This window comes from Rhododendron vialii, chromosome 4a (genome assembly GCF_030253575.1).
Source record: "Rhododendron vialii isolate Sample 1 chromosome 4a, ASM3025357v1".
Lineage (NCBI taxonomy): Eukaryota > Viridiplantae > Streptophyta > Magnoliopsida > Ericales > Ericaceae > Rhododendron > Rhododendron vialii.
Window position 1 is genome coordinate 2,691,127 of NC_080560.1, and position 19,353 is coordinate 2,710,479.

The 19,353-nt window shown below is 39.5% G+C and overlaps 1 protein-coding gene across 1 annotated transcript; it reads right to left on the bottom strand.

Moving 5' to 3' along the window:
• Window positions 1–650: 650 nt before the first annotated feature.
• Window positions 651–18,111, bottom strand: LOC131322632 (uncharacterized). The gene is made up of 19 exons (XM_058354025.1): window positions 16,776–18,111; window positions 16,629–16,742; window positions 16,120–16,319; window positions 15,701–15,911; window positions 15,335–15,569; window positions 15,063–15,210; window positions 14,648–14,944; window positions 11,658–11,776; window positions 11,249–11,339; window positions 11,103–11,156; window positions 6,008–6,105; window positions 5,741–5,919; window positions 3,030–4,232; window positions 2,814–2,927; window positions 2,349–2,548; window positions 1,971–2,181; window positions 1,601–1,835; window positions 1,335–1,482; window positions 651–1,189 (listed from the first exon to the last, which is right to left on the bottom strand). The coding sequence occupies exons 1-19, from the start codon at window positions 18,091–18,093 to the stop codon at window positions 884–886; spliced, it is 5,481 nt and encodes a 1,826-aa protein (XP_058210008.1). The 5' UTR covers window positions 18,094–18,111; the 3' UTR covers window positions 651–883.
• Between the last annotated feature and the right edge of the window lie 1,242 nt (window positions 18,112–19,353).

Sequence of the window (19,353 nt, forward strand, 5' to 3'; positions counted from 1 at the left end):
CGAGTAGCTAGCCCATGTACGTAAAACTATAGATTAATCGATATCGATACCTATGTTTCCAAAATGCATTTTCCATGCATGAGGAAAAAAAACAGCCATAGTTGAATTTTTTTTCCCCTAAAACTTAATGCTCGCCGCTAAAAGTTATTGGTACTTATCCATTGGTGGAAGACTGACTTTACTGAAATCAACTCTCAGTAGCCTTCCATTTTTGGCAATGACGGTTGAAACGGAACAAAGAAAAAAAAAAAGGGGTGGTTCAGAGGAGAAAAGGAAATTGCACTGGGTAAACTGGGAGAAACTGACTGAGGGCAGAACATATGGTGGATCATAATACAGCTTAACTTGCAAAATGGTGGTGGAGATTCAGTCACGAAAAGGATGCTTTGCGGGTGAAAGTGGTGTCTAAAAAGTATGGATTGGAGAATCACAGTCGGTTGCCTCAATCATCGACTAAGGGGATTGTTTCAAGCGTATGAAAAGTTGCAATAACTAAACCAACTCAAGTCGAGAGAGCACAGCAGAATATGTTGGGACATGCAATAACTAAAATAACTCAAGTATTAATATATGTGAGTCTGAGAGATAAAAGAACATTATAGAGATGTACAGTGCTCCTAAGGAGCACAAACACTCGACAATATAATCTTTGCTTAAGTACTGTCGGGTTATCTCTGTTATATCATACAAATGACCAATGAATCTTTATACAGTGGTCTTGATTTTTTTTAGACTCCTACTAATTAACTACATACATGAACCTCCACAAACACACCAAGATACATAGTGCATGTATCTCAAACAAACATCGAACATACTTAACCTGAATCTGTGTTAACAAAGTAACTAACACAATTACTGATTCTAAATTAATTCCAATAAGTTATCGAGCTTCCAAAATTGAGATTGTCACATCGTTCATTGAACAAATTTGTAATTGATTGGTTGAATATCGATATGGCGCACTTCTAGTAGCTGAAAAAGCAGGTTGTTTAGGAGAGGGTAGAAGCACTTGTTCATTGTTAAGCATCGATACGACATTCAACATGGTAGGCCTATCGGCAGCACTTTCTTGGACGCAAAGCAGTGCTATATTGACATATCTCAGCAGCATATTTGCAGAAGGTATTTCTGGTAATATTGGATCCTTTATGCCCTCTCCCTTACCGCTCTTCCATAAGTCCCATGCCTGGATTAAAAATAACGCGATTAGCATATCTCAATTTGACACATTGTCAATTGGCTCATGTTTACTATACAAAGAAAGAAAGCAGAAAAGAAAAAAAAATGGAAAAGAAAAGGTTAAGGAATGTAGTTAGCATCATGGAACTCACATATCCAAGAACATTAAGGGAGTCACTATTGTAAAAGCCTGTACTTCTTTTGCCACTCAAAATCTCTAGCAACAAAACTCCAAAGCTAAAGACATCCGATTTGATTGAGAATAGACCTTCCGAGGCATATTCTGGTGACATGTAGCCGCTGGATTAAAGTATTAAATCAGATCATCAAGTGCTGCCAATATCATACTTATCTGCAGAAATAAGTGCAAGAGTGCAGAAATAAGTAAAGTTATTAGCTAATCCTATGTTTTACTTACTAAGTACCAACAATTCGATTTGTTGCATGTGATCCATTTCCCTCAAAAATTCTTGCCATCCCAAAATCAGATATTTTGGGGTTCATATCTTCATCTAAGAGAATATTGCTAGCTTTCAAATCTCTGTGGATAATTCGTAACCTGGAATACTGATGAAGATAGAGAAGCCCTTGAGCAATTCCTTCGACAATTTTAACACGTAATTCCCAGCTAAGTATCCCGTGTTTTATTGGATCTGCCACAATTTCACATCCAAATTACTAAACAGAACCATATCTACATAGTATACGTTTACCGAGTAGTAGTAAGCATACAAAAAAGTGATATCTGGTACAAATTCAATCTACTCAAGTATGCGGTAAGTACAAACCAAAAAGGAAGAAATCCAAGCTTTTATTGGGCATGTTTTCATAGATCAAAATCTTTTCATCTTTCTCAATGCAGCAGCCCAAGAGTCTCACAAGATTGTTGTGTTGGAGTTTTGCTATGAGCATTGCCTCGTTTTGTAATTCTTCCAGTCCTTGTCCGGACTTTCTTGAAAGCCTTTTCACAGCCACCTCATATCCCGTTACCAGCTTCCCCTGATATGGATCCCTACATTATTCTTATCCTATGGAAAACTAAAAGGAAAATACAGTCTAAAAGTAACATGATAAGTGAACGTGACGCCCGCAGAAAAACTAAACGAGCCTTTCTGTATAGTAATCCCCATTCAAGTTTTAAAGTGGTCGGTTAGGTTGAATCTTACCTTGTAAACAGGTCCAAAACCACCCTCTCCGAGCTTATTTGCATCAGAGAAGTCATCAGTGGCAGCAGACACACTGGCAAAACTGAACAATGGCAAATCAACTTCCTTCTTTTTACCGGTACGACTCCTGCATTTACAATCGGCAGCTCCAGTGCTTGTGCCGATATCAAATAACATCAAATCCTCCCCTGAATCCTCCCCTGCTAGGTAAAACAGTATTTGGGCCATTTAGCCTTATATGAAGCGGAATGACAATTTCTCAGTTCATAATATATATTGTCTCCCCTACTTTCCCTCTAAAATAGAGAGATAGTGCTGTTTCTGTGCAAAATAACCAAGGAGACTGAACAATGCATGCTATTACATACATATCCTTGCTACTTCGAAAAGGAAAAACACTGTTTTCATGCAACACACATCCCCTTTAATTGGGTTAGTTTTGTTTTGCAAGAGCAATATTCTTACCTTTGTTTTGCGACTTTCTCCTCCACAAGCAATAAAAGAAGCTAATGGTAGCCAGTAGCGCCATGGGAACTGCAAGGGCTAGAATAATCCATTTCCACCTCTTGGTTCTTGAATCTGCAAAAGGAGTTAGGTGGACTGAATTCATTTTTATCCGGAAACAATGCATCTAATTACATCCAGTAGGTAATGTAGATAGTTGCGACAATTCAAAATTACCCTTGCACTCGCTAAGAAACTCAGAAGCAGCAAGCCTTAGATAGAAATCTCTTCCTTCAGGGTCATCGTGTATCAGCTGTACATTCAAGAGCTCGATGCCCCATATGGAACACCCATGACTGCCGTCATAAGTATAAGCAGAGCATGAGCAGTTACTAAAGCAAGCCGATTCACAGTCTCCAACACTTCTAGCTTGCGAGAGTACAATGGAATTGGCAGGCAAACTTACGTTAGATATCCGAAGGAACTGGTCTTTCCGTTCATTAACGTCACCCAGCTCCCTCGGTTGAGCCCAAATCTTGTTCCACTCACCTATCGTTTCATCCCATGAAAGCACCTGAAGTTGCCCTGATATATCCAACATCAATCTAATAGTTGCTGAAGGAATTTTCAGAGAGTAATTGAAATAACTCTCATTGTCATTGGATATGTAAGTGGCGTAGCCGATATAGTTCACGGCCATTTCAGGAATCTGAGTGAAAATTTGTCCGTTCCACGTCCCACTAGTCCAATACTTCTGAAATCCTTTTCTTTGCTCGGACTTCTGAAACTCTTTTAGGATGAAAAACTGGCTGGTCCCTTCAGGATCAAGTTCGAAAGAGAAAACTCCAGGGGCTGGGTCTTCCTTGCTTTTCCAGGCCAACATAGACCAAGTTTTCCCATTTCTCTTATCATAACCAACCTTCATTCCAGGCAAGAGAGTATCTGTAGGGTAGTCAAAGCTCTGCCATAGTATATCACCAGATCTCCTGTCGATCAAAACCAGATTTCCTGTATCCAAAAGGGTGGCACTAGTGTTTCCACTTGATGATATGTTAGACAGCATGTCAGAAAAACTTCCCTCCCGTATCACCAAGTTTCCATCCGCGGCTATGGTGAGAACCGCAGAGGAATCTGCGAGAGGGTAATCCCTGTTGGCTACCCAAACAACGGTTCTTTTCGAAACTCTTTTGTACCAAATACCCAGATAACTGCTTCTTCTGGAGTTCTCATTCCCAGGACTGAAGAATCCCAACTCAAATTCATTGCGCGAAGATGTGATGGTAGTTGAGGCTGTGACCATCTCTCCTTGTAAGATTGTATCTGTCAAGGCATTGGCTAATAGCGGAAATGAAAAGATCAAAAAGAAAATAGGATGAGCGAGATTTTTCATTGTCATCCTTGAATTATTGGTGTTAGCAACTAGAATTTGAGACTCAGATTATGCCAGACAATTAGGTCAAGTCATCGAATACCACCTAACGAATCATTTATGGTGATTCCCCTACAGCATTGGTTCGTCGGCATTGTACTTGACCTCAAAATACATTCTTCCAGGTAAATTCCCTCCAAGTGAAGAATCAAATGCAAAATGTAAAACATGTGTTTCCACAAGCATGTTATGTGCCATAAGTCAACAAACCCCACCTTCTAGGATCAAAACCATAGCTTTTCATACACAATTCAGCTATGGTTCCTTATTAGGAAAAACCTGCTTTCGGCTATGCTCCGTCTTCACTTACAGACCACTACTGTGGCGCAAAAACAATGGGAACAGCCCTCCTTATCTAACCAACTTTCAAAGGAGGAAGAACCATATTGTTCTCTACTTTTTCCCTTTCCGAAAAAGCCCCTACTTAGTAATTATATAGCGCATTCCAGCCACCAACCAAAGCCAGAAATTCTTTATAACCGTCCGCGGCAACACACAGTCACGACTCACATGGAAAACATCAGTCTTCAACCAACGCGGAAAACATCACAGCCTTTAGTCCGCATGTGAGATCATTGTGAATAGTTTGGATGCACTACCACAAAGTCCAATGCTCTAATTTAGGAGGACCAGGACGGCTACCGATCGGGTTTTGGGAAAATTGCCATCTCTAAATTAGAGCATTGGACTTTTTGTGGTAGCGCATCCAAATTGTTCTGAATCTAAGAAGCCTATTCACACGTCCTCACCCTTCCAAATCAGGAAGCAGGTTTCTAGTTTCTACATAGTTATCCACTTGGTGCATACTTTCAATAGCGAGATCATACATAAAATGAAAAGTCAATGAATAATGGCTATGGGTGCAGGACCCAAAGGCTCCAAACCCGACATCCATAAAAGATAAATTATGTTTTAGGTCAATGTTCCGATTAACACTTTGGGAGAGGAATTGAACTCCTGACTTCCTCCTCCTAGCATTTAAGTGCACTCCTGTACCGTCGGATCAAAGGCAAGAGAACCCCCTAGATTAATAAATTGCACTTAAAAAAAAATTTATATTTACCGTACAATTTATTTTTTCTTTGATATTTTATGCTGGATCATTTGTATGAAGCCAAAGTAAATGAAAATTCACTTAGTAAGTAAATAATACTGTAGCTCAATGAAACAAAATAAAACCAAGCTCAATTAATTTTCAACTAAACTATATATCTTTGCTTTATGTAGGGTTTTTCATTGAAATTTTTTCTACCCGTTTGGGTGACTTTGGGTGACTGCTGAACTAAAATCCTGAAACCGCCCTGGGCAATGGCCTCACGGCAGAAAAATGACAGTTATTGTAGGGATCAATAAACCTCATCTGTTACATAGTCAAATTGAGTACTCCGATTAGGCGACACAAATTCAAAGTAAAGATAACTGTGTGACACGATATCAGTTGAAATTTACCTTTGCGCGGTGAATATACACAAATTGACTACCCTGTTGACGAATTAAAATTTACAGTGAAAAGACTTACCAAGAAACAAGACCCATATAGTATATTGGGGAAAGTCATAAACTTGACAAGATGAGAACAGAGATGAAGACGGATGGTGGCTTGCAGAAGGAATCCAACATGACCCCACATGAGAATGATCACACATGCGACGAAAGGTGGTGACAGAGAATTTCTGGCTCAGTTGGTGGGTGCTTTGTCTGAAAAGGGCAGTAGTACCAGAAAGCTATGGTTCTTGCTCGTTTGGTTTTGCAGTAGTAGATAGATACAGTAGACATGTTTCACAACCGGTGATGCAACTCGATAAAAGGGAGCAATGTGGGCCCCTCAAGATCCTCTATTCCCAAATTTGGGGTGCGGTGAGTTTGGGTGGCAGGATCATGAATCTTAAAACATTATTTGATTTTGCCGATTAAACGGACATGGCTACACGGGTACCACCCAAATTTGGATACAGAAAACCTCTGGTGGTTTGTACGTATTATGGGGTCTATGCCAGGTCTCGTCATTTGATATAAGCGGTGCATATAGTTCGTACCGACGAGTAGGTAGTCCACGTAGAATGCATTTTTCTTGAAGAAAAAACAGCCAAAGATGATTTTTTTATTTTTTAAAGAACGTTAAGTTAAATGTTCACTAATCAAATAGTTATTCATATCTGATCACCTTGAATTTTTTCATGGACTATCTAATCGATCAGACAAACAAGATCAACGGTTCAAATCAAATAACAGGACCCGAGGTTGGGGAAAGTTTCTTATGAAACTGTTATAGGAGCCATGTGGGGTATTCCTCCCCCAAACACTCAACACGTATGCAAATTAAACACCCATTTCTCCGTCCTCTCTCTCAACTCTCCATTAATCTCATTGTACACAACAATATGATTCAAAGAACTCCGAGCAAATAAACAACGAAAATAAAAAAAAAATGCAATATGTTGACATTTAACAAGTACTCCATCTGTTCCACAAAGATAGTCCATTACCAATAACGTGCAATTTTCAAATCAAAAAATAAAAACAAAACATTTTCGTGCATAATTTTTTGACGTCAAATTAGAGATTTCAATTAATTCATTATTACTCTCCGCGGCAACACATAAAGTCACGACGTTTCCCTAATGGAGTATAATAATTCTTTTACTCTTCTCCACCGACACAAAAAACATAACAGCCTTTAATCCGCATGTGGGATTGTTGTATACTATTAATTAATCACGTATCGGATGAACAGGACGGGGTACCCCTCGGGTTTCGGGAAAATTGTCATCCCTAAATTAGAGCATTGGACTTTAATTTTGTGGTAGCTAGCGCAGCCAAATATCATTATGAATAAGAAAGCCTATTCACACCTCCACCTCACCCTTCCAAATTTGGAAGCAGAAGAATTCAACATGACAATGATCCCACGTGCGACTAAAGGTGGTAAGATATTTTCGGCCGTGTCGGTTGAAGAATGTAAATATGGAAACGCCGTAAGTTTATTTGTTGCGGTTGGAATTTCTGGCTTCAGTACTTCTTCGTCTGAAAGGGGAGAAGTAGGAAACATGGATACGGCACTTCCTCCTTTTAAAACCAGTGGTAGATTCATCATAATCATATAGTAGTAGACGTACGTGTTTCATATGCAGTGATGTGATACAACTCGATGTGAGAGAAAATGTGTATAATGGGACCTACTCCAAGTCCGTTATTTGTCTGAATCGTGGGTGCATATATTTCGTACCGGCGAGTGGATAGTCCACGTAAAATTTTAGATTAATCGAATATCGATACCTATGTTTGCAGAGTGCATTTTCCATGAGAAGGAAAAAAAAAAAAACAGCCATAGTTGTACGACTGGTCCCATAACAAGTGCACACATAGTACGAACGTGTTGTGAATTGATGCACAACACACCGTGCTTTGCACACCCTTGTCGGTTGTCCCAGTACTGGATTTGAGGTTGCAAATAGAGTACCCTTGGTCCACTTTTTTTTTTGTTCCTTTTTAGAGAACGTGGGTTTTTCCGATGAAAAAGTTACATTGTTGAACTTGAATTTTTTGAAGTTTTTTTGCTCCACTTAAAAGAACCCGCAAAAATGTTCAACAAAGTACGTTTTCCCACCAAAAAATAGTGGATGTGTTTAATAGGGTTGGCCAGGTAAAGTGGATGTGTTTAATAGGGTTTGCAAGGTGGTGCTGGTTTGGGATCTAGATTTTTGTTCCATCTTAATGTCTCATGTTCGATTCTTATCGCCAATGATTCTTGGGGCCGCCTCAGCCCCATGCGTAAGCGTGTCAAACAGCTATAGGAGGGCCTGTAGAGAGATTAGTCCAACGTGCGCGCAAACTAGCTCAAGACACCCTGCATATAAAAAATATAAAAAAAGGATGCATGGAGCAATGTTCTGAATACCGTACCGGCCAGGATACAGGTTTTCTTACTAGTACGGTACGTACCGGTACCGGTCAGATACCGGGTACCGTTTCGGATTTACCACAACTATAATATATATAATAATTATATATAATCATAATTCAAAAAAATCCCTCATACTATGCAATTCATCATAAAATACCCATGTGTTTGCATCTTGTCCCACATTGCCTAGTTGCAAAACTCTTTTCCATATTAAATGACTTTGCACACTAGTGAACTTGTAAATGAGGACCTAAGGAGAGGCCTCGCGCACTCGGGAAAATGGGCCGTGGCCGAAGACAATTTGGAAAAACTGATTCGGAAACCAATTAACCGGGTGCGCGTCATGGGTTATTCGCGTGCAAGGGGGGTGCAAATCCGGGATTTGAGCCTCGCGCATGTAATATGGTTAAGCCCACGTTTTGCTAAAATTCTGAAAAACATTTTTTAATTTTTTTTGGGGTTAAGATAACCCAAAGAAAAAAATCTGAAACGTTTTTTTTTTCTTTTTGGACCAAAAATGATAACATAACCGTATAAAAAAAAAAAAAAAACGCTGCAAAATCTCGGCCGGAATTTCCGGTACGCCAGTACCGGCCGGTATTTCCCTAGATGACCAGTACCGGCCGGTATTTGGTCCAGAACGGTATTGGGGGGTTAGGGTACCGGTTTCTCTCAAATCCGGTACGTACCAGCCGGTACGGTACGGAATTGATAACATTGGCATGGAGCATCAAATATTTTGAAGAAGAATTCAGGCTTAATTCCATGTTGCCCCCTAAATTGTTACACATTCTCTAATTATCTCGTGAATCCGACACTTGACCACCTTAAATTCATATAATACCTTTCGGCCCTTTATTAGTCTTCAGCCGTATAAGGGCAGTCAAAGGGCCCAGATTAATGCTCAAAATTTGAGTATAATCCCCAAAATCATATGCATATAAACTTGCACATCCAACAAAATGGAAGACTAGGTCTTTGTTTGGACCGCCCTTACCCATCGATCTCCCTCATTTTTATCATCATTTTTTGTTTGATCGGCAAAAGTAAATTTCATTATCATGAAGATACAAATGAATTCATTACAGTAGGAAAAGAAATGCATTGAGAAAGCTTCAAAGAGACCAAAATCCTCTTAGTGCTACAACTTGCGAACACTTGACCTACCCCTCACATCTCTTTTTTTTTTTTTTAAAAACAAACAACACAAAACACACCAATGTTGATAAAATTTCAACAACAAAAAAATGAAAAAATACAGGTGTGTTTTGTCTTCTATTTTTGTATCTCAACAGCATACAGGTGTATTTCATTGCTATATTTTTGTAGGCTTTTGATTTTGGCGTTCCACTTTTGTAAGCAAGCGCTCCACTTTTAATACAGGATCCTTCAATTCCCATCCCCTGCCGCTCTTCCACAAGTCCCAGGCCTGAAGAATTAAGACAGTTTATCTCGCTGTGAATCCCTCGAGAAAAAAATTAATGAAACAGCATTCCACTACTCACAATCCAAAATTTCCGATGAAAAAGTCATTGAACTTGAATTTTTTAAAGTTTTTTTGCTCCACTAAAAAGAACCCACAAAAATGTTCTACAAAGTACGTTTTCCCACCAAAAATAAGTGTATGTGTTTAATAGGGTTGGCCGAGTAAAGTGGATGTGTTTAGGGTTGGCCAAGTGGTCTTGGCTTGGGACCTAGATGTTTGCTCCATCTTAATGTCTTGTTGGGAAAAATTCGGCATATACAGAAAATCCAGAGAACAATTTCATTGATAATGTAACAATTACATAATTGAAACAAAATACAGATACAAAACAGATTGAAATAGTCGAGATAAAATGTAAGTACGAGATACAAACAAATTTCTGAACATCGAACCGAGTCCTGTGTAACACCACAGTCTCCTTAAGAAAGATTCGCCGCCTACCGTGGGTGTTGTAAGTTGCGTCGGTGACTTCCTCCCAGGGTTGGCTCGGCTAAACCGCAAGTCGTCGGAACACCATCGTCGACCGCCTTGGCGAACTGACTACCGCCTGTCTCTCTCTCTTAAAGAACGAAAATCAAAACTTGTTAGGATTGCTGTGAATTTTCTAGTGCTTGAACAAAAATGGGATGCACCTAGGGATGGCAATTCCGGCCGCCCTGACCCAACCCGCCCCGTTCCCCCCCCCCCCCCCCCCCCCAAATGGGTAAGGGATTCGAGAATTATTTGGGGATCAGGTAGGGTATGGGGATAATTTTTTTTAAAAAGTGGGGAATGGGTAGGGGGTGGATATGAGGTAGTCCCCGCCCCAGCCCCACTAGCCTACTATATATAATACATAATTATATATATATATACACACACATAAGTTAGGGACTTAGGGTTCCTGATTCCCGCCCTAGCCCCACTAGCCTACTATATATATAGATAAGTTAGGGTTTTCCTATTTCCCAGTCGCCACTCTAGAGAGTTACGTCTCCAATCCCCAGCCCCACTAGCCTATTCGTCTTGTTTGTTTGAAACTGTTTTTATTTCAATTTGGTTTGTAATGCACTATGGCAGCAACTATGTGACTGTTTTAATTTAAATTTGGTTTATAATGGCACTACGGCAGCAGATGTGATTGTTTTCATTTTGATTTGGTTTGTAATGACACTATAGCGGCAACTGTGGCTATTTTCCTTGGCATTTAGTTTGTAATGGCAGCATAGATTGTTTTTTTGTTTTTTTTTTTTGAATTTAGTTTCTTGGTTCGTATTTTATGGCAGGTGACTTTTTTTTTTAAAAGTTATGGGATCTTTGGATCCCTGATTCCCCACGGGAATCCCCGTTCCCCGTTTGGGGCGAGGATGGAGGGTAAAAATAAATCCCCGGTGGGGATTGGGGCGGGGATGGGGAGAGATTTAAGTTCGGGGATCGGGGACGGGGATAGTGGTATCCACCCCCGACCCTCCCCATTGCCATCCCTAGATGCACCTATATATAGCAAAGGACCCTTGCTGATAACTCCCACAATGAATTCTGCACATTGAATTCTGGAATTGATTTCTGCCATCAAAGAGGGAGGTTATGGGAGTGAATACACTATCATGGCCATCATGGGGAGGGTTACAGGAGTTACAAAATCCATACATCAATACGTCTATTGATTGTGGTGCTTCCAGATACAACGAACCCGGGACATACACGGTTGCCTCGGGAGACCCTCCTGTAACCCCGATTTCATTCATCCTAAATATTTTGAAGAATTTAGGCTTTAATTACATTTTGCCGCATTACCAAAAAAAGGGAAAAAAAAAAATAGCATGCATGGAGCATCAAATAATCTGAAGAAGAATTTAGGCTTAATTGCATTTTGCCCCTAAATTGTCACACATTCTCTAATTATCTCGTGAAACCGACACTTGACCACCTTAAATTCATATACTCCATACGTTTCAACTGGGGCCCTTTATTAGTCTTCAGCCGCATAAGGGCAGTCAAAGGGCCCAGAATAATGCTCCCCCCCCCACCCCCAAAGACTATGATCCCCACTCCATACCTTTCTACTGGGGCCCTTTATTAGTCTTCAGCCGACCTTTCAACTGGAGCCCTTTATTAGTCTTCAGCCGTATAAGGGCAGTCAAAGGGCCCACAATAATGCTCCATTCCTCCCCCTCAAAATATGACTATGATCCCCAAAATCATACATGCTATAAACTTGCATATCCAACAAAATGGAAGACTAGGTCTTTGTTTGGACCGCCCTTACCCCTCGATCTCCCTCAGTTTTATCGTCATTTTTTATTTGATCGACAAAAAAAGATTTCATTATCATAAAGATACATACAAATAAAATCATTACAATAGGAAAAGAAATGCGCTTCAAAGAAACCAAAATCCTCTTAGTACTGCAACTTGTGAACAATTGACCTACACCTCACATCTCGATTTTTTTTTTTTTTAAAACAAACAGACAAAACACACCAATGTTGACAAGATTTCAATAACAAAAACAAAATAAAAAAAATGGAAAATACAAGTGTGTTTTGTCTTCTAGTTTTGTATCTCAACAGCATACAGGTGTATTTCATTGCTATATTTTTGTAGAGGCGGGGGCTCTGCTGTGCGGATGGGGCAGCAGCCCCTAGCCACTCTTCAAAACACAACGTTTTACTCTTTAGGCAATCCAAATTTATGCGGCCTATCTTTTTCCATGTTAGGTACCCAATAAATGGGCATGATGCTTTGTAGGCTCATTTTGGGTTCTAAAAAATTGATTCAAATTGTAAATTATTCTCAAAATATTTTTTTATGTGTTATTGTAAAAATTAGTTCAATCTGATATTTAATTTGTATGGGTTTTTTTTAGAATTTGTAGGGCCTCTACGGAAAAAAAGCCCTACGTATTCTGGAAATAATATCGCACTGAGCTATTTTTGTTAGGAACCAATGAAAAAAAAATTAATAATAATAAGTGATTTGAATCATCTTTGTAAAACACAAAATGAGGCCCACAAAAGATCAATAAATTGTTAATCTAAGATTTAGTGGCCAAAAACTCAATTTTGGATTATTGATTGACTATTTTTTTATGGGCCCTATTTCGGAGTCCACACAAATGTTTCATTCCACTCATTAGTTTGAAAATATTTATTAGTTTCTTCGACAAAAATTAGCTCAATCCGATATCGGTAAGTGTTTTTTTAGAATTCGTAGGACCCTACGAATTCTAAAAAAAAGCCCTAATGGATATCAGTTTGTGCTAAATTTTTACAAGAATTCATAAAAAAATATTTTTAGAATAACTTGCAGTTTAAATATTTTTTGGAAGGATGGTCCCCGCAAAATCATCATGCTCATTCATTGGATACCAAACAAGGAAAAAGAAAGCAGAAATTTGGAGTGCACAAGGGAGCAAAACCACAGAGTGACTTCTGGCTTTAGTGCATGGTGCGTGCAAAGGGAGCAAAACGACTGTGTTTTGAGGAGTGGGTAGGGGCTGCTGCCCCATCCACACAGCAGAGCCCCCGCCTCCATTTTTGTAGGGTTTTGATTCTGTAAGCAAGCGCTTCACTTTTAATACTGGATCGTTCAGTTCCCATCCCTACCTCTCTTCCACAAGTCCCAGGCCCCACTACTCACAATCCAAAATAATATTAAGAGAGCCGTCATTATGAAAGCTCCTGCACTCTTTTTGCCACTCAAAATCTCCAGCAACAAGGCTTCAAAGCTAAAGACATGTTACTTGATTGAGAAGAGACATGTAGCCGCCAGATTTTAGAGTCGAATCATATCAATTATTGTAGCCTTATGTATGAGTTTATGCAGAAATCAGTTGTTCTGCTGGAAAGACACCCGTGTATAGGGGCGGGCATCGTGTCGTGTTGTGTCATCTCGTGTTCATGTCAGAATGCTCTCAACCCTAACCCGACTTGTTTAGCTTTTCGTGTTATCGTGTCGTGTCATATTTGTGTTTAACGTCTGACTTGCTAACTTCGAGTCGTGTTCTCATGTGGTATCGGAAATTCCCACCCCTACCCGTGTATGTGAAGTCATGAATTATGACTCTTCAATATTTTTCTGCCTACATTTTGCAAACGGAATAAACGAGTGACAATAGACCATAATCATATAGCCACACCAGTTATTTTACAGAGTAAACTACAACACACTTAGATCTCAGCAAGTCAGCATTGAAGGGGAGGTTTTGCTTTTGTTTTTCCCGTTCCTTTTCTGTTATTTTTTGTTTTGGAATATTCACGCATGAGCGACCTTATTAGTTAATTCAAAAATTGAAATAGCAGAGCCGATCATGGATTAACGAAGCCAAAATTTGTCAGACAAATTATCAAACATGAGACGAATTACTGGTTTGGCCTAAGCGCTTCCACCTTATCATGCCATTTCTCGAGGGCTTCTTTATCTTCATCAAGATTCTAGAGTTAGAAGTATCCATAGAGTTCTGAAAGCTTGCAATGTTTTGCTACATATTGACATGAACCCGAAGATATCGGACTTTGGCATGGCTAACAGCCTAACAGTTTAACTTCATGAAATGTAGGTAGTAAGTGCCAAATTGGCAAATTCTATTTACCATATATAGTCACAGAAACTTAATCAGTACATCTGCATTTAAAAAGATTATTTCAACTGAACTAGTTCCGGGCCTTCCGGCAAAAGATGACGGAAAATTCCTTCTGCGTGTAATTTAATGGTGAATGGACTGCATGATCTCACCTAGTATGATGTAGAAAGTGCATTGCAGAAAATAGGCCTTGCCTTCTTTCATTGCGCTATACTGTACCCGCCAAACAAACTGATTTTAAATTTCAGGATATAGTGTTCAAGGAGAAGAGCATATGTAACATATGAAAACATGCTCAACAATACCTTGAACTTATTTACTGTCGATATGGCTTTCTCACCACCGTTACATTGTAGTTCACTAAGTTTTCCAGCTACTTTCTTTCTACTTAAGAATAGTAACATGAATATCTCCTTGGAATAACCATGACGATACCATGAATGTGAGATGGAAGTCTGAGCAGTTATCGAGCTTCCAAAATCGAGACTGTCACATCGTTTATTGAATAAATCTCCAATCGTTTGCTTGAGTTTTGATCTGGCACACTTCTACTAGCTGAAAAAGCAGGTTGTTTAGGAGAGGCTAGAAGCACGAGTTCATTGCTAAGCATCGAAACGATATCCGTCATGGTAGGCCTATCGGCAGCACTTTCTTGGACGCAAAGCAGAGCTATATTTACATATCTCAGCAGCATATTTGTAGAAGATATGTCTTGTAATACTGGATCCTTTATGCCCTCTCCCCTACCACTCTTCCACAAGTCCCATGCCTGAGTTGAAAATAACAAAATTAGCATCTCACTTTGACACATTGTCAATTAGTTCATGTTCACAACATAAAGAAAAACGCAGAAAATAAAAGGTTGTAATTGTCATTGTGGTACTCACATATCCAAGAAGATTAAGGGAGTCTCTATTATAAAAGCCTGTATTTTTTTTGCCACTCAAAATCTCTAGCAACAAGACTCCAAAGCTAAAGACATCGGATTTGATTGAGAAGAGACCGTCCGAGGCGTATTCCGGTGACATGTAGCCGCTGGATTTAAGTATGAAATCAGATCATGTAGTAGTGTCAATACAATATTTTTCTGCAGAAATAAGTTGTTTTGGTGCAAAGGTGCAGAAGTAATGTTATAAGCTACGCCTATGTTTTTACTTACTAAGTGCCAACAATACGATCTGTTGCTTGTGAACGATTTCCCCCAAAAATCCTTGCCATCCCAAAATCAGATATTTTGGGGTTCATATCTCTATCCAATAGAATATTGCTAGCTTTCAAATCTCTGTGGATAATTCGTAACCTGGAATATAGATGAAGATAGAGAAGCCCTTGAGCAATTCCCTCGATGATGTTAACACGTACCTCCCAGTTAAGTATCCCATATTTGATTGGATCTGTCACAATTACACATCCAAATTACTAAACAGAACCATCTACGTATGATCAGTACTTTTCCTAGTAGTAAGCATAAATACAGTGAATCTGGTACAATTCAATCTACTCAAAGTACGCGGGAAGTACAAACCGAAAAGGAAGAAATCCAAGCTTTTATTGGGCATGTATTCATAGATCAAAATCTTTTCATCTTTCTCAATGCAGCAGCCCAATATTCTGACAAGGTTTTGGTGTTGAAGTTTTGCTGTGAGCATTGCCTCGTTTTGTAGTTCCTCCAATCCTTGTCCAGACTTTCTTGAAAGCCTTTTCACGGCCACCTCATGCCCCTTCTGTAGCTTCCCCTGATATGGAGCCCTAGATTAGTCGTATCTCAAATAGAACTATAAGCAAAATACTGTCCAAAAGTAAAACAGATAAGTGAATATGACTCTCTACAAAAATAAAACGTGCCTTTCTCTATAGTAATCCTCCATTCAAGTGTTAAAGTGCTCAATTAGGTTGATTCTTAACTTTTAAAAAAAGAAGAAAAAAAAAGGAGTTGATTATTACCTTGTAAACAGGTCCAAAACCACCCTGTCCGAGCTTATTTGCATCAGAGAAGTTATCAGTGGCAGCAGATACACTAGTGAAGCTAAACAACGGCAAATCATCTTCCTTCTTTTTACCGGTATGACTCTTGCCAGCTTCATTCAGTTTACAATTGGCAGCTCCAATGCCTGTGCCAAGATCAAATAACACCAAATCCTCCCCTGCTAGGTAAACCAGTACGTGAGCCCTTTGAGCTTATGTAGAAGCACAGTGACAAATTTTGAGTTCACAATAGATATTGTCAGCCACTAGTTTCCCTCTCAAAAAAGGGATAAATGCGGCTTCTTCTTTTTTTTCTTTTTGAAATGATATATGTTGTTTATGTATAAAATAACCGAGGAGACTGAGCACTGTAAACCATTAAATTACAAACATATCCTTCCTATCACTAAAAGAAAAAACATTGTTTTCATGTAACTTGCATCCCCTTTAATTGGTTTACATTTATTTTGCTAGGGCAAAACTTGTACCTTTGTTTTGCGACTTTCGCCTCCACAAGCAATAAAAGAAGCTAACTGCAGCCAGCAGCGCCATGGAAAGTGCAAGGGCTACAATAATCCATTTCCACCTCTTGATTCTTGAATCTGCGGTGTGGATAGTTGTGACGATTCCATTACCCTTGGCCTCACTAAGAAACTCAGAAGCAGCAAGTTTTAAAAAGAAATCTCTTCCATTAGCGTCATCATCTTTCAGTTGTTTCACATTTAAGAGCTCCTCGCGCCATATGGAACACCCGTTACTGCTGTCATAAGCATAAGCGGAGCATGAGCAGTTACTAAAGCATGCCGACTGACAGTCCCCAGCACTTCTAACTTGCGAGAGTACTATTGAATTGTCTGGCAGTGTTACTTTAGATATCCTCTGGAACTGGTCTTTTTGTCCATTAGCTACAATATCATTGCCACACTGCAAAGGCGCTTTCCTCACGCACCCTCCAGACATGTTGCCAGCCTTCCAACTTCCTACAGAATTGGGTTGAAAACCGGGAAAACACTGGCAAAACAGAGTAGCTCTTTGATTGCAGGTACCAAAAGCTCCACAGTATGCGTAAACGTCACACTGCGCCCACGGTTGAGCCCAAAGCATGTCCCATTCACCTTCATCCCTTGTTGTAAGCACCTGAAGTTGCCCTGACATATCCATCACCAATCTAAAAGTCACCAAAGGATTTTTCATAGAGCAAGTGTAATAACTCTCATTTTCATTTGAAACATAGATGCTGCTGTAAAAATAGTTCATGGCCATTTCGGGAACCAGAGTGAAAACCTGTCCGTTCCACGTTCCAGTAGTCCAATACTTTTGAAACCCCTTTTTTTGCTTGGCCGTTTGAAACTCTTTTAGGATGAAAAACTGGCTTGTCCCTTGAGGATCAAGTTCGAAAGAGAAAACTCCAGGGCCTGGGTCTTCCTTGCTTTTCCAGGCCAACAGAGACCAAGTTTTTCCATTTCTCTTGTCACAACCAACCTTCATTCCGGGCAAGAGAGTATCGGTAGGGTAGTCAAAGCTCTGCCATAGTATATCACCAGATCTCCTGTCGTTCAAAACCAGATTTCCTGATTCCAAAAGGGTAGCACTAGTGTTTCCACTTGATGATATGTTAGACAGCATGTAAGAAACTCTTCCCACCCCTATCACCAGGTTTCCATCTGCGGCTATTGTAAGAACCGCGGTGGAATCTGTGAAGGGGTTATCCCTGTTGGCTACCCAAACAACAGTTTTTTTCAGCACTCTTTTGTACCAAACACCCAAATAACTGTTTTTTGTGGAGTTCTCTTGCCCAGGAGTAAAGAATCCCAACTCAAATTTATTGCCAGAGGATGTGATACTGGTTGAGGTTGTGAGTGACTGCCCTTGTAAGATTGTATCTGTTAAGGCATTGGCAAATAGCAAAAACGAAAAGATCAACAAGAAAACAGGATGAGCAAAATTTGTCATCCTCAAATTATTGGTGAAATTAACTAGACTTTCAGACTCGTATATAATCAACCTGCCAATTAGAACAAGTCATCGCGCACCGCTTTTGACAAATCATTCATTCTTCCCGCCTTTCAGATAAGTATTGTACCCTCTGAACAAGTCATGAACATTTATTAGATCACCACACATAACCAACTTGTTAGGCAATTAGATGAAGAACATTTATTAGACACTGATGGATTGGAATAGTTAGCCCACCTCTCATTGCTTTGCCTGTAGAACTTTTGGAAAAATCACTTTTCTGATTAGTTTGCAAATCTGGGCCTCTTACACCAGATAAGTGCCTGTTACATAGTTTTCCCCATGTCTACCGGAGACTCGTTTCCTACTAGTGAAATCCATTTCCTGATAAAACCTTCATAGAGCAGAGAAAACTAATTTATACAAATTTACATGGGCACATATGCAAAAGCTGAATCTTATTCCCCAGAAAATGCACGATATGTCCGTGCAAGCTAGGACTCAGTTAACAATTGACAATTAATTGGGAAGGAGATAAAAAGTGAACAACCACTGCTCGTTTTTACTTCTCCTGATCCACCCATCAATAACATGTAATAAATTCTGATACAAGGCAGAATCAGGATTGGGATACGGGGGTGGCACCAATTGGATTAAGGAGAACCGCTACATCCCACTTTCTCCGTTGACTGGTAGCATAAATTCAAAACTCTAAGAGGGGAAGTCGTTACTTCCCGCTTTCAGTCTTGGTGAGCACCGTCGCAAAATAAAATTGACAACTGATCGCTTCGTTTCCGTATCAAAAATAATTAATAAAAAAGAATAATTACTACTATCTAAAAGATAGCGGTAAGTACTTCGAGTATCGTCCTCAGGGATTACGAAGGCTAAATTGTAATTGTTCTAACTAATTTCTAACTTAATTCAAAAAAAGGATTTGATCGTTAAATTTCGAAAATATTAAAAGCTAAATTAAATTAAAGCAATTAAGAAATAACGAAAGTTTATAAGAGAAAAGATCTAGGGTTTTGAATCCACTCGACCCATTGTAACAATTTCTATACGATGATAAAGGTCTATTATTCGAATCAATCCAGATATCATTAGGGTTCGTGGGCCCTCACGGTATTGCCAAAAAATTTATATGAATCACTAAATAGCATGGGTTATCGCCACCTAGCACGAACCGTCTTATTAGTACGATCTGTCTCTATGGCACAGATCGTCTAATAGCATAGCGCGTCAACCCATCTTACT